At 40.2% G+C, this 15,757-nt stretch overlaps 1 protein-coding gene across 3 annotated transcripts in view; it reads right to left on the reverse strand.

The window, feature by feature from the left end:
* Positions 1–15,093, reverse strand: part of soga1 (suppressor of glucose, autophagy associated 1) — a 114,893-nt gene extending 99,800 nt beyond the window's left edge. For 2 of the 3 annotated variants that reach the window (XM_038267543.1, XM_038267542.1), the window contains exons 1-3: positions 13,886–15,092; positions 7,580–7,681; positions 6,711–6,833 (exon numbers count right to left, since the gene is read on the reverse strand). In XM_038267543.1, coding sequence (XP_038123471.1) covers positions 6,711–6,833; positions 7,580–7,681; positions 13,886–14,791 — 1,131 coding nt within the window. In that variant the 5' untranslated portion in view covers positions 14,792–15,092. Of the gene's footprint in view, positions 1–6,710; positions 6,834–7,579; positions 7,682–13,885 lie in introns of all 3 variants that reach the window. The other variant, XM_038267544.1, reaches the window with a different exon arrangement.
* Positions 15,094–15,757: the final 664 nt, after the last annotated feature.

Raw genomic sequence — 15,757 nt, forward strand, 5'->3', positions numbered from 1 at the left:
GAAGTTCATGCAGGGATGAAAAAAGGATGCAGGAGGAGCAGCTTACCTGACCTCAAACAGTAAACCAACTACACTGAGTTGGGTTTTCTCTTTGGCACACAGAGCATGACATATGGTGATGGGAAAGGGATCGGCCTGTTTAGATGGATGTAGGGAACATTGCTGCTTCCTTCTTCTAATGAGTTTAAGTGAGTAGATTCTTTATAAACTTTTAAATTGAATTTCCTTACTGTGACATCGCATTTTGCTTCTATAACATTAACTTTTATAAGTTACATCTTTAAATTCCTACAGGCAGCTTATTTTAAGAGGGTTAAGTTGAGGTTTTGACCTTGTGCTACCATCCTCAAAAGGAGCCTTGAATTAAAGGTTTGGGTTAGAAACATCGCTGCAATGAAGAATTATTTAGCAAATCTGTTTATTATTTTTTAGATTAATGAATTAATAATCCGATGGCAAAAGGTTCCTTAAAGAAGCACTTTAAAAAAATTTAACTAAGGTGAAACTAAAACGTTTCCACTTGTGGAGTTCTGCATGGATCAGACAGAAGAAAGCTTTTTTTTAATCTTTAATGCAAAATCCTTATATATTTTTTACAACTTGGTACAATTACTGCTCTACGTGGGTTGCTTTGTCAGCTAAAGGCCCATTTTAGACTCTCTACATTCCAGTTAATGATTAATCGGTTACCAAATTACCTGACAATTATTTCAATAATTGATTAATCAGAATTGCTCTGATTAATTGTTTCAGCCCTAGTTAGAGATCCACCTGCCAATACCACAAATCTGTTGGAAGCTGCCGTTTTAAACTGTCTTTAACGTTTTATCTTAGCAACATTAGCTCCAATAACTGTAAAAGGAAAGAGAGGTTAAAAAGATAAAACAGGAAAGCTTCGCTCCAATGCTGCTAGCCTTGTTGTTATCTGCTGAAAGTGTTGCTCTCTCTCTTGCATCCTGAATTAACTGTGAACTAGAGTTCTCAAAGTGAAGGAATGACTAGTACACCCCCTCCACATGCTCCTAAGTGAATCAGGAAGTCAGGATGCATGAGCCAGACTGAAGGCGGTATAGGCTGAATGGAAACAAGTCAGAACTACTGCCAACCAAAACAGAAAAATAAAACAGAAACAAAAACAGCTGCATTGATCCTTTTAGAAAGCATAAAAAAACTGATTTTTAAGTAAATACTTATTTACATTTAGTAAATATTGTTTACTTTTTTTAGTTTTGTGTAATTGAATTACTCGTGTGATTTTATAATTTTCTTTTGATGGGAGAGTTTATAAACTTTCAATAACAGCTGTATATTACTTTTCAGACACACAGGAAAGCAAAATCACCCAAATAGCTGCTGGTTTCTTAACGAATTGTCCGTTTTTGCACTAATTTAGATGAGAAAAATTCCTAACATTATAAAAAGTACAAATAAAATGTTATTTTTTGTTGCCATCTGTTTTGTTTTTTAAAGTTTAGCATTGATAGCACTCAACTGTGGCCCTGCCTTGACAAAAACTGAGAAAATTGATAGTGTTCTGTTTAGCAGCTTCCTGCAACGTATTTGGATACTGTAAATCGCATCCATCTAATGTTTCAGACTCCACACTAGCATCCGAACAGAACCATGTTGTTACCCTGACCTGCTAGCATTTAGATATGGTGCTTCTTTTTCCTATGGGAGGATAGCTGAAATAATCTGATTCTGGTTATAAGGCAATTTCTCTCCACTTCTCAGAGTATAAAGAATGATAGCACCTGATAGGATGTATAAAGTTATTTAAAAAGGTTGAGTACTTATGAAAAGTGGTTGTTGAAAAGCAAAACGACAGATTGTACACAAAGAAACATGGCATAGATATACAAAACACTATAAAGCCATTCTGTTTAGATAGACAGCTGAGGAGGCCTTTGCTCGCTCCTTATTTGGGCCGACACTGTTAACTCTGACAGCCACAGTGTAAATGGTTTATTTTGCTGAAGGCAAAGTCATAAAACCATCCCTTTATCTAATATTCTTGTCAGAAAAAAAAACAAGAAAAAAAAAACACATTGTCAAACATGTCTGCAACAAAACAAAGGATATATTTGCTTTTAAACAGAAATCAGACAGTAAACCCTTAAAGTAATAGAGATGTCTGATAGCATCACCCCCTTCAATAAAGTCATGCTTGTTGGTTCCATGAGAATACCAACAACTATTTCCTTTTATGCTTGAGGGTGAGTGGGTGTGTGAGTGAGTGCGTGTCCAGATGTCTGCAGCCTGTGGGAATGAGAGCAGGACAGGAAATGATGTGAGATGTTCTCATGGAGAATGTGATGGCTCCACACCACACCGACCGCTCTCCACATTTCACACAAACACAAACATTGCGTCGCTAGGTCATGTGCATGCAAGAGACCAACACAGGACGTCTGAAACTGACACAAGTTAGAGCATGTGATTCCCATAACAGGACGTTCCTCATCACCAAACATCCATGTGACAAAAATCTTTTTATTTTATTTTATGCAGCTCCTGGACTCCACAAACTGAGAGTAAAGAGTTCAGAGAGAGCAGATAGTTTGCATGTAGGCTTTTGCTGATTTGTTTTTGCATTTGCATGCGAGTGAGTCATCAAATCTGGAACCTGAAGCGCCAACAGTATTTAAGCCACTTACTCTTATAAAGCAGCTCAGGACAGAGCCGTGGAGTAAGTTAAGGTCAGCCTGGACTTAGAGCTGCAAAGCACTGAGCAGAACAAAGTGCGTTGGATGATTTCGCTTTTAAACATCTTTATTCTAATAATATTTTTGCAGGTCCAGACCTCCTCTTAACATGCATTAATGTTAAACCAAATGCATTTGATCAAAAATTTCATTCATCCAACTGATCTGCACCAGCAAATTAGCCACAGATTCAATCTAATCATTTCTCCTTTGATATCATCTAATGGGAAAGTATCAGATTTCTTTGACCTATTTAGAAAAAGCAACAAAGCTTTTAACCATGTCAGATATATATCCACCTCAGCAAAGGAGTAAGTGTTTCTGATTAACTTCAATTGTTGTATTAAAATAAGATAAAGGTTGTGGGCATAAACTTTAATTCATAGATGGAAATAAGCTTAAACTCTGTTTTACTTCATTGCTTTCTACTACTTCTGCTGTCAAAGCACCTGCAGCACATTAATAGATCTGCTGTTCTTTTATCCTCAAGATAAAATAATTATTTTTGGTTAAAGTCAAAATCTTTATATTAGACCCTAAAGAAAACCTTAAGTCGATATCATCCAGAAATATAAAATCAGCCCATAACTAATGTGTACTGGTATATCAGAAACAGATTGCCTAAGGGTGGGTATTTTTGAACAGCATACTGTTGGAGTTTTTGCTCTAGATAAAAATTCTATAGAAAAGGGAGCGCTGCAGACAGATGGCTAACTTGGCTCTTTTCCACTTGACAGAAAACCAGGAGATTCTCCCCAAAGCCATCAGTTTTCTACAGAAACAGGTTTTACTTTCTAAATCTGCATGGCAGAGCTTCAACAGCTGCTCCCCCGATCAACAACGCTCATCTACTTATTTTATAGCTCTTCATATACTCATTATTATTTAGTGCTTTTCCAAGAAAGCTGAGTCACAGTGAAGTGAAGGGAGAGCCTCTGTTTTCCTAAAGATAATGACTGAGCTGCCAGAATAAGGAGCGATAATATGAGAAGATTAGCAGAGGCTTAATGCACACGCACACAAACAACGGGAGACGAACGCAGCTACCCTGAGCAGCATGGCGTAACTCGACCGGGAGTTTGAGGTTAAGGCTTCGCTGCCAGGGAGCAACGATCAACCATGTGGAGAAGACACCGAGTGGTCAGATGATAGTTTTTCTTCCTCTCTCCTGTTTCATCATTGCCAATAATAAGAACAGATGCAGACTTTGCCTATAGAAATATTTAAAGAATTAGGGCATTAGTAGTTAGGGCATAGAGTTTGGTATCCTGAGGTTCTGAGTTCGAGCTCCACTCCCACAGACTGCAACTCTGGGTCCCTGAGCTAGACCTTTAACCCCCGATTGCTCCCCCGGCGCCCCACGATGGCAGCCCACTACTCCCCTAGTGGATGGGTTAAATGCAGAGGTAAATTCCTCCAATGTGAGTTCAATAAAGTTTCTATTATTATTATTTTCACAAAAAGATGATCAATATTAACACAGGAAATGCAAGTAGGAAGCAGTACGCCACAAAAGATCTTCCTTAAAACAATTATTTAAAAAAGGTTCCTGTCAGAATAAATAGCTTTACATTAAAGTTAATTGCAAAATGTTCTCTTTTCCACTGCCTTTCTTCTTTAGGGCATTAAATACTTTACATGCATTGTTCTCTGTGTGTTTTTCATACAGGAATACCACTGGCTGCGCACCGCCTCCAATGATGTAAATCATCAAGTTTCCATTGTAAATATAATGATGTGCCTATAAACAGCTGGGACTATTTCTGAGCTGGAAGTTGTTTTCTCCTGATGTTGTCTTAAAAGGCTGATTTCTGTTTTCCTCCAACCTAATTTCATCCTTTCACCCTGATTGGCTGATTTGAATTTTTAAACAGCGTTTCCTCCTCCCCTTTTTACTCCACGCGCGCAGGATGTACTCTCATCTCTTCCCTTCATATCCTTCCTTCTTCCAAAATCAACCAGATGGTGAGACAAGCGCAGAGAGAGACAGACAGCAGCAGCAGGCGGAAAGCCCTCCGAATGACACAACGGCCTCGCGCTCTCACACTCTCTCTCTCTCTCCTCCTCTCAGTGTATAAAGACCTCATTGTGTCCTCTTGGATGTGGAAAATGTTGGAGGAACGTTGGAAATTTAACAAAGAGCATCCACAGGCCAGGGTGAGGGTGACAAAAGTCTCTAAAACAGCCTGTATTCACTTAGTGTTTATGTTCAGAAGTCTTTATCAGGGATTCCTGAAGTGACTGGGATGACTGCAGAGTGCTTGCAGAGCTCTGAAGGACGCTTGCATTAACTGTATCTGTGGCTATGAAGGGTTTCTGGAGGGACTGTGTTTGTGAGAAAAGATGAGGCTAGCTGAAACTCCTACTAAGGTGCTTCAGGTTTCTTTAAGCATCCTTCAGTCTACCTGAAACACAGCCTGGATACAGTCTACAGGCAAACATAGCCTCATGATATCCCTTTATTTCAGAAAATGAAACAAGGATCGACCCAGGGGGAAAACTTTTATATAAATTTGATATAAACTGAAAGCTTCAATAATTTAAGTCTCACTCTGAAACGTTATTTCTAACACAACCGTAGTAAAACTTTACATAAGCTGAACCATTTAGCCAAAAATGACAAGAGTAGTGAATTAACACTGAGTATTTCCATTTGTTGCGCTGACAGCAACAAATGTTCGTCAGAAAACCGGAGAGTCATCGGTTTAAGCAGCTCAGACCATCTTAGTTGTTGTGTCACCTGCACTGGCTGCTGATGGTGAACAAAGGGCCAGGTGGTGCATTTATACAGCGGTCAGTCAGTTCTCCACTGATTCAGCCTCAGTTTCAATGCAGCTCACTACTGTTAATGATTAACACTAGTGTGTGGTGTTCATCTATGACACTTCAAACTCATTTTAGATCATTTTAATCCTGATAAGTGTTAAATTACACCTATTCAGAGTGCTGTTCAAGCTCTGGCAACTTTACCCCAAGGGAGTTGAACTTCCACTTCTAAATTTACTGTGTAGGTGACAGCATGTACTGGGAGTTTGTGGAACCATATTTAAAAGCAGAGTCCATGTTAAGAAACAAAGCCATTTGAATGGTTCTGCTTTATTAGATGAGCTTTATTGATCTCACAGCAGAGAAATTCACTTTTTTTTTTTTCTTTTTTTTTTTTAGATTAGATTAGATTTAAATTTATGTTTAATTTGATGAAGGACCATCATATTTTATGGTTATCTGTGAATTTAAAAAAAAAAGTCATCAAAACAGATAATATATTTGTTTTGTTTTTTTGTTTTGTTTTTTGGTGGGGGGATTTTTGCTTTATATTACAATTTTTTTTTAGGTTCTATGGCTCTATTTTTGTATTTCTCAAAGATAAGCAGACAGGAAATGGGATTAGAGAGAGGGGAAAACATCTGGCAAATGTCACCCGGCCGGTGAAAGCCACATGGAGGACCAAAGCCTCTGAACATGGATCACTCGCTTAACTCCTCCACTGCCGCAGCCCATAAATCTGTTTGGTTTTTAACACAGTTAAAGACACTATTCATTCAATGCTAAAGTTACATTTTTTTGCCCAACTTAAAAAAAGAATTACTCCAAAAACAAGCTGAAAGCCCAACAGCAAATACATTTCTATCTATTTTGCAAATAGCTAACTAGATCTGCATTAACAATTTGAACTATTCTTCCTCTTAAAAAATATAAAGTTTAAATTGGCTTCTATTTAACACAGAACAGGTTTTTTTTTTTTTTTGAAAATATTAACTTTTTGGTCCATTTTATTAGCTTTTTATGGCTAGCATGGTGCTGCCAAACAGAAAAATAAATAAGCCACCTAATACAATTTTTATTTCCAATGCAAAGAGCTTTAATTTTTTCTTCAGAATAGAAAGAAAAATAAATCAAAAGTTCAACGCCAGTAAACTAACACCTCGTATCTCAGCCGTCATCCTGCCGTTTTGTGAACTCAGTTTACATTTTCTGTAAAACGTTGCTGATATTAACACTTGCCTTCACATCCTGCTCCAGCGTCCTAATCAGCTCTCCATCCACCTGCCCCGTCTGAGCCACGCGGAGAGAGCGCCGCTCTGCCTTCCTCAAGCGGTACTGCAGGATACGGCAGGTTTTATTTGCCTGACCGGAAAAAAACAAATAAGGTTATCAGACATTTTTCTAAGCCATTTAGATGCAGTCAACAAAACATTATGCAAAATGACACTAAATCTGTTACCTTTACTGAAACAAACTGCTCAGAACACACCTGTTTACAGTGTTAATTGATAAATTTGTGCACATTTATAAAATGCAGCCAATTGAATGGATTTGTTTGGCATTGGCCTATTAGAGGGATACTAGATTTCCAGTTTTGAATAAATTCTGTTTTTATACCACTAAAGTTGAATGATTTGTTTATTTTATAAGCTGCTTTAAGTTGAAGTGTCGATATAAAACAAAATGCAAATCACTGGATATTTAGATGCAATCAATGAAATGCTGTTTATCTGAGCTAAGCAGAATATTGTTAATGAATAATCTTTAACACAACTTCTTCTATTTGACTACATAAAAACAACATGAGCAGTCAGCTGACTAATAAAGAGACATTTAGTAATAATTGGGAGCATTTCTGTAAGTGTAAGGACATAATGTTGCCAGAGTTAAAACAGTGTTTCGATGTTTAAGTATTATAAAATGAAAGGCTGACGCCACTTTGAAGGAAAGCCTGGGGATCATTTTGTTAAACTAATCTTTCCCCGGCATCAAAAAGCTCCTATCAGACAACTGATGACCCTTTGTCTCGCTTTAAACCATGCACCAGATTTTCCTTTTGAAGTTTCCAGCCGACATTGCAGAGCAAATAACAGCCGTCTGCGTCTTACCTGCTCCAGCTGTTGGCGCAGTTCCTGCAGCTGGTAGACATCGTCCTCCATGTACATGTCCCTCATTTCCAGCATCTCAGACCTCAACTCCTCCATCTCATCCTGGAGCGTGAAAAAAAAGGGGGGGAGTTAAAAAAAGCGAGGCCTGTTTTCATTGGAATTCCAGTCAGATGCTTTTAACTGCATATTCGATGGTAATAGACTGTGCAGAGTGGACCGCAGTTACAAGGTGAGAACATTACATTGACATAAAGAGAATCCTTCAACATTTATGAAGGGCTATTAAAACCTCCTACCACTAAGGTGAGGCAATAATCGGAAAATATCATCCCATTGACCTTATTATCAATATAACCTCAAAGACCAGAGCTTGTGCCTGGAACCTCTTATTATCTCCTCATCAGGCTAATAACTGCTTAATAATTAAATTTGTGTGAGACAAACTCTATGGGACATGAAAAAAACATCAGGAAGGGATCCAATGTAACTTTGCAACAAGGATCAGTTACTCATTTCAACCCAGAAGAATAAATTGCCTCATCTCTGAATCACATTTTAGGGTGCAGTTCTTCAGTAGTGTCGTGGGCGTGTGTGCAGAAGAGGTTTGGCTCGCTCGTCTTGATGCGAAAGCAGGATGGGTGGGACACCATAGAACGACTCGGAGACTAGAAGGCACGCGTTGGCTAAAACCTCTGCATGCAAGCACATGAGCGAGGATAATAGGACAGCAGGAGGGAATGGGATGCAGAAGGAGTTGTAGTAGTACTGACACCATTTACTAGAGTGGATAATTTGGGTCAGCTCCTGCAGAGCTGCTGCTGTAGCAACAACAAGCTCTGGGGATGTGTGGCGTGTGCGTGGAATATGGAATGAGTTTAAGTGGGTTCAGCAGTAGGTAAGGCTGGCATCATAGAAGTACTTTAATAAAAGGAAGATTTTGAATCTTTTCCATTGTATCTCGATGTTTATCTTAAATTATGCAATACTTTCAGAAACAAAATTTGGAAGCAGATCGAGAGGAGGGACTAATAATTGCTGCACCTCTTTGTTCCCGAAACAGAATAAGCTTTTTACAAATGTTTTCAATCCAACAGTTTAAAAATGCATTTTTTAATAGTTGGGTGTGCGTTCTGGTGTTAATGTTTGTATGTTTTTATCATAGAAGAACACAGAAGGAGAGTATCTTTAACTTTCTGGGATCATATTGCAGCATAGTGTCTGATAGGGATGTGATGAAAGACGTCTGCTGATGAAACTCAGATAACAGCAGCAGGAAGCTTTCAGCTCTTCAAGAAGCACATGTGCAAATGTTTAATACAGGGAGTCAGGGTATGATTGCAGAAAGGAAGGAGGGAGTAGAGCAAATGAAATAATTGAGTAAAATAAAGAGAAAATCCAACAAGATTAACAAACAGACACACAAATGGGTAAAAACAAATCCCACTCTAAGCTTGTTGACCTAACGAGCGTAAAGATGATGAAACAAGACAGAGAAAAAGAGGCAAAGAAAGGACAGGAAACCAGGGAATCACAAGTTAATGTGGCAGCAGAGAGAGTTAGCTCCACTGACCTGCTTTCTACAGCTAAGTAAGAAAGAAAAGGAAAGATTGTCTCCGTCATGTGAGCCAGTCAGGAGAAGAAATCAACCAATCAGCTGTCAGCTCCAAGGATCAGATGGTTAAATTATGCAAAATGATTGATATTTTCTTTTCTTTTTTAAACTGCACAGATGCAGCATACAGGGAAGGATATAACATAATAGAAACAAGAAGATCTAAATTAGAAATAGGTGAAAAAAGTTCTTCAGAGGTCACAAAACTGGTGAACAGGCTGCATATGTGTGTAGTTAAATATCTGCTTAAACTTAGACGTTCAGTAAACTAACAAGCCAACGAACATTGTATCTCTGCAGGAGCAAACCACACTTTGCTAAAATGAAATAGGCTCATGATTTTGGAAATGATCAGTGATTTAAGAGGTTTCATCATTTTTTTTACTGTTAGGAAGTCATTCAGATTTTCCTGTTAAGGTGAATCACTCAGCCTTTTCCAGAAGTGATGCATGACAGATAAGTGAGGTAGAAAGAATCTCTCCCATGACAGAAGGACTGATAACCGAGGCTACTACTTGCTTCACACGTCTAAGTTTGAGGACTCCAGTTCTTTAAATGTGAAAAGAAACAAGAGTTTCAGGAAATGCAGGAAAACACAAACTGATCATGTAAATCTTAGCAAACTGCGGCCCATTTTAACATCACAACAAGATTTTTCATCTTTTTCTTTTGAGAATATCCTCTTTCTAATCCTAATCTATCTTCTTTAACTTCTATCCTCAAACAGTATTAGTTCTGTTAGAGGATTTGTGTGCATTTTTTTTTGTCCTTGACTTCTGATACACTATATTGCCAAAAGTATTTGCTCACCTGCCTTGACTCACATATGAGCTTAAGTGACATCCCGTTCCTAATCCATAGGGTTCAATATGACGTCGGTCCACCCTTTGCAGCTAGAACAGCTTCAACTCTTCTGGGAAGGCTGTCCACAAGGTTTAGGAGTGTGTTTATGGGAATTTTTGACCATTCTTCCAGAAGCGCATTTGTGAGGTCGCACACTGATGTTGGACGAGAAGGCCTGGCTCTCAGTCTCCGCTCTAATTCATCCCAAAGGTGTTCTATCGGGTTGAGGTCAGGACTCTGTGCAGGCCAGTCAAGTTCATCCACACCAGACTCTGTCATCCATGTCTTTATGGACCTTGCTTTGTGCACTGGTGCACAGTCATGTTGGAAGAGGAAGGGGCCAGCTCCAAACTGTTCCCACAAAGTTGGGAGCATGGAATTGTCCAAAATGTCTTGGTATGCTGAAGCATTCAGAGTTCCTTTCACTGGAACTAAGGGGCCAAGCCCAGCTCCTGAAAAACAACCCCACACCATAATCCCCCCTCCACCAAACTTTACACTTGGCACAATGCAGTCAGACAAGTACCGTTCTCCTGGCAACCGCCAAACCCAGACCCGTCCATCAGATTGCCAGATGGAGAAGCGCGATTCGTCACTCCAGAGAACGCGTCTCCACTGCTCTAGAGTCCAGTGGCGGCGTGCTTTACACCACCGCATCCGACGCTTTGCATTGCACTTGGTGATGTATGGCTTGGATGCAGCTGCTCGACCATGGAAACCCATTCCATGAAGCTCTCTGCGCACTGTTCTTGAGCTAATCTGAAGGCCACATGAAGTTTGGAGGTCTGTAGTGATTGACTCTGCAGAAAGTTGGCGACCTCTTCGCACTATGCGCGTCAGCATCCGCTGACCCCGCTCCGTCAGTTTACGTGGCCTACCACTTCGTGGCTGAGTTGCTGTCGTTCCCAAACACTTCCATTTTCTTATAATACAGCTGACAGTTGACTGTGGAATATTTAGGAGCGAGGAAATTTCACGACTGGATTTGTTGCACAGGTGGCATCCTATCACAGTTCCACGCTGGAATTCACTGAGCTCCTGAGAGCGACCCATTCTTTCACAAATGTTTGTAAAAACAGTCTGCATGCCTAGGTGCTTGAATTTATACACCTGTGGCCATGGAAGTGATTGGAACACCTGATTCCAATAATTTGGATGGGTGAGCAAATACTTTTGGCAATATAGTGTATATCCTGAGTTATAGGTAGAGGGATAAAACCATTAACTAGATTAATGGTAATCAATAGATTTGTGAAATAATCATCAACTGTAAATCGAATGGAATTGCAGACTTTAATACTGGTCTCTACAATAATATAAAACATTTTTCATTCAACATTAAAAATGTTTTATATTTATATATTATTAAATTATGTGGTATATATTACAGCTTTGCTATTCACAGTCCATTTAAAAAGAGCAGTTAAGCTGTTTTTTTTAATAATTAATCAATTAGTAAAATAATCCACAGCTGCAGCTCTTTATAGGTATATTTAGGGGATTTTTTTTATTTTCAAAGAAGAAACAAACCATCCTCTTTTTAAGAAACATGAAATATGTTGCCTGTAATGAATGACGTATAATGGCGTAAATTTAGTTCTGACCTATTTCTCATCCATAAAAGCTTCACTGATGCTTTGTAAATGTTGTAAATGATGTTTGTAAACATCAGACGAGCACAGGACAGACATTTTTCAAGAATTAAATCAAAGCCGGGGACAAAATCTTCTTTAATGTCTATACTTGTACCTGAAAGCAAAACACTCTAAATTTAACAGAGCCATAGATGGACAGTATGCACAGCCAGTAGTACTTCTCCCCAAACCGTAACCACAGATTTTTAGACAGAAATTAAACAAGCTGGGGTTCCAAGTCTTCACTTAGGAGACTTTCAACAGCTGACAGCTGTTTATAGGAGACTTACCAACTGAAAGTTAAACAGATGCAGACAGACAGGCTAGAGCCTTAAAATGTCAACCAAACAATGACAATGAGTGGAAAACGAGGCTTTATGGTGATTTAGATTTAGAATAAGGATTGAGTCCAAGTCTGGTAATCTGATGCTTAAACATTCGGCTGTTTAGATCTTTCACCAGGCGTTTCTCACAGCTGCAACAACAGATTAGCTTCACTTCCCAGGAGGCTTTGCTGCAGTTCAAATAGGTAGATCTGCCACAGTAAAACAGCAGCATTCAGAGGACGGTGCGTCAAAGTAAGAGAGAAAAACTTTTGTCTTTTCACACATTAGTGATTTACTTTTTTCTAACTTTAATTATAAAAAGCAACCTAAAGCCTTACAACAGATAAATGTCGAAATAATGATCATTGTTATTACATTTCAGGAATGGCTTTTAACGTATTTCTAAAACATGCATTGACTAAACACTGCAGTCAGGGAAAAACTGTTTGGAAAAACAAAAAGATGAGGAAACAACTGAGAGTCTCGCTCCAGGATTCCCTGGGTTTGACACAGAGCCAAGTGTTCCTCATCAGTCACTGTTCCCAATCAATCTCTGACAATTACTGTGCTTGTCTGGTCAGACCCAGTCAGAGCTCCGGGGCATGTTCCCTAATTGATCTTTCCTTTAATCAGTCAATCTCCAGGTAGGATTGACCAGTGGATTGCTTTTTAATGGCTGCGGGCAGTCTGTAGGACCCAAAACAGTCTTTATTTATTAAAAACTGATAATTTCTACATATTTGTCTATTATAATGTATGCATATAAGCAATGCAGTGTTAAGGTAAAATGTTTTTGGTTAGGTTAGTCCACAGTATTTGGTTTATAGTTACATTTTTTCAGTAGCTTAAAAGGCATAATCTTAAATGTGTAAAACAGCAATTTTCTCATAACGACAAACAAAATAAATGCTGCTTTCTGTATCTCTTCTTATGAATCGTGTATTGAGAGCTTCCTTCTGAACAGAAATGGTAGCAGTATTGACAGAGCCACTAGTGAAAGTAATTTGGCTATATGGGCAGGGTTGGTTTAGATATCAAAATAACTAAACTAACTAACAAAAATAACTATAAAACGACTCAACCGAGCATTGAGGCAAAGAATACTGCTGGGTTAAATGGGTGTATGTGACATGTTTTGGTTTGAACATCAAAAATCCAATGGAAATCCACTTTTTTTAATTACCATAAGGATTTATTAAAATTGATTAAACTATTTTTCCACCATTTTATGAATCCAAAACAAATGGATCACATTCAAGGAGTCATAACTGCAAATGGTGCAACTTTTACAATGATTTCAACACAACCGCCATACTGGATATTCAACTAAGGTTCTGCTGTGTTACCAGACTTTAACAGCTGGATCTTCAACTAGGGTGTGCGTTTTTATTTTATTGCTTATCAGGAAGCCAGAAAATACAACTTCCAAGTACAAAGAGAACATACAGGTAATTCAGCCTTTTGCCTGCATATCCACTGCAAAAAGAAAAGGCTATAAGAGAGAGAGGATGGGAAGCAGAGTGGAGGGTGGCACAAAATCAGCTCTAAAAAGGGTCTCTAAGGACAAGTGCTCTCATACTGTACAGTACAGCTCAAATGTTTCACATCCTTATGCACTATAAGATGAAACAAAAAAACCTGTAACAATCCAGTTAATTAATAGTTAATAAACATGATATAGAGTCGTTTTTGTTAGGTTTTAGTCACAACAACCTAATCGTCCTTGAAATGCACAGAAGAGGTTCCCAAAACAATCTTCAGATGAGGAAAAAACTGAATAATCCAAATTCACGCGTGCAGCTATTGCTGCATAGTGGGAAAAACCAATACCTGGGATTGGATAATATAGCTGACTTAATAAGTAAAAGAAATAGGAAAATGAAGTACTTACTTTGAGGTAATCGTTTTCAGATCTGAGCTCTTCTATTTCCCTGAGGTATTCCTCATGCATGCCATCAGTGAACTCTGTGAGGTCTGAGAAAGCCAGGGATGTGCTGGCAGGAACCCTGCTGTCCATCGAGGTGACCGACCTCTCCTCGCCGGGTGAGATGCTCTCCTCCCCGGCCTCCATGCTCAGACACAGTCGGTCCTTGTCGTCTCTGGAGCAGCTGCTCTGAGCGGCTCTGTCCCTGAGCGGCTGCTCTCCTTCTGGACCTCTGCTGCTCCTGGACTCCGCGTCGCTGCTCGCAGCATCCGCGGACAGTTTGTTTTCCTCGGACGCGCAGTCGGAAAGCTCGGAGCTGCTGTCTGTGGGGGACAGCTTCCCTGCGGCGCAGCCGGAGTCTTTGGAGAGGTCTTCGGATCCCGTGCTGGCGTCCGACACTTTCCTCCGACCGCTGCCGCTTTTCGCCGCTTTGAAAGCCGAAGTCTTGGAGAGCGGGGAGGATTTTCCTGCCGGCTTACCGCCCCCCCTCTCGGCTTTGCCGTCCTTCCCAGTGAGGCTACCCACGGGACTCCGCCTGGAAACGCGGCTGCCCAGATGGATGGCTCCGGGTTTGACGCTCAGCGAGGCGGACCCGATCCCTCCGCGGATCTTCGTTAGCGACCATCCGGGTACATCCTTCGGTCTCGCCGGAGAGGGTGCCCGGTTTACCTTCTTCTTGTCGCCGGTGTGAGCGCGCTGCGCCGCGGGGAGCGCAGCCGCTTCAGCCCGGGGTGACTGCTGCTGCTGCTGCTGCTGCGCCTCCGTCCCGCCGCTTTCCATCTTCTGCCGGAGATGGAGTCTCCGTTCCTTGGGCGAGGCGAAGGCGAGGTGAGTCGGAGAATTATGGACATCAACCTCCTTTGTTTTGGTCATTCATTCCGTTTAGGACGACACAAAAAACGCAGAAATGAAGCGCCTCCTCTGCGCTGAAAGAGGGAGGCAGAAGTTGGACAAAACCGCAGCGCGAAACAAAAGGAGATGAGTCCTTTGCAATAATGAGAGATAATGCCGATCAGCAGGAAGAAGCGGATCAGGATGAGTCCAAAAACTAAAAAAAAAAAAAATGCAAACCAAAATCCAGGTTATGAAGTAGATTCTGTTGTCCTCTCCTTTCTTTAGGGTTTCCTTGCATGGATAGATCCCACTAACCTGCTCTGTCTGAGAAGGAAGCAGTCAGTGAGCTGCTACGGTCACTATCTCTCTCCCCCCCTTCTCCTTCTCTCCGCCCAGAAAAAAACCCCTGATGGTTAGTCTCATTTCTGAAGCTCTGCCGCCACCACTATGAGAAGATCACTAAGAGCAGAAAAAAAAAATGTTGAGTCCTGGACAAAGAAACAAAAAGATGCAGTTACATTTCAATGATGCAGCCAATGTTTGGTCCACTTGCACAGCCTGAGCACTTGTTGGATTCAAATGACTTGGAGGATGAAGCAACAGCATAAAAAAAATGTCTAAATCATATTGCTATATATTCAGATGTCATAGTTTAATACAACACATATAAAAAACCATTGATCCAGATAATTTAAGCGGATTTATATGCATAAAACCTGACACAGGACAGGAGCACCCAGTTTTCAAAGCGAAACAGACAGTGGGATAATTCAAAGCATTTATTTAAACATAGTGGACTGTGGATCTGTGGAAACCGCAGATAGAGGATCTGTAACTGGAAACTGTTGGCGAAAAGCACAGGTTAGTGACCAGGACAATCTGATGGAGGATAATCATCCATTTGAGTCACTGACTTGGTTTAACAGTTCAGTCCATCCAGGTAGAACCAGGTAGGATCCAGCCGGTTGGCTGCCAACAAGATGCGGCCGCCCAGAGTGTCCCAAA

The sequence above is a fragment of the Cyprinodon tularosa genome, unplaced genomic scaffold, assembly GCF_016077235.1.
Source record: "Cyprinodon tularosa strain WSP-4 unplaced genomic scaffold, ASM1607723v1 ctg677, whole genome shotgun sequence".
NCBI lineage: Eukaryota > Metazoa > Chordata > Actinopteri > Cyprinodontiformes > Cyprinodontidae > Cyprinodon > Cyprinodon tularosa.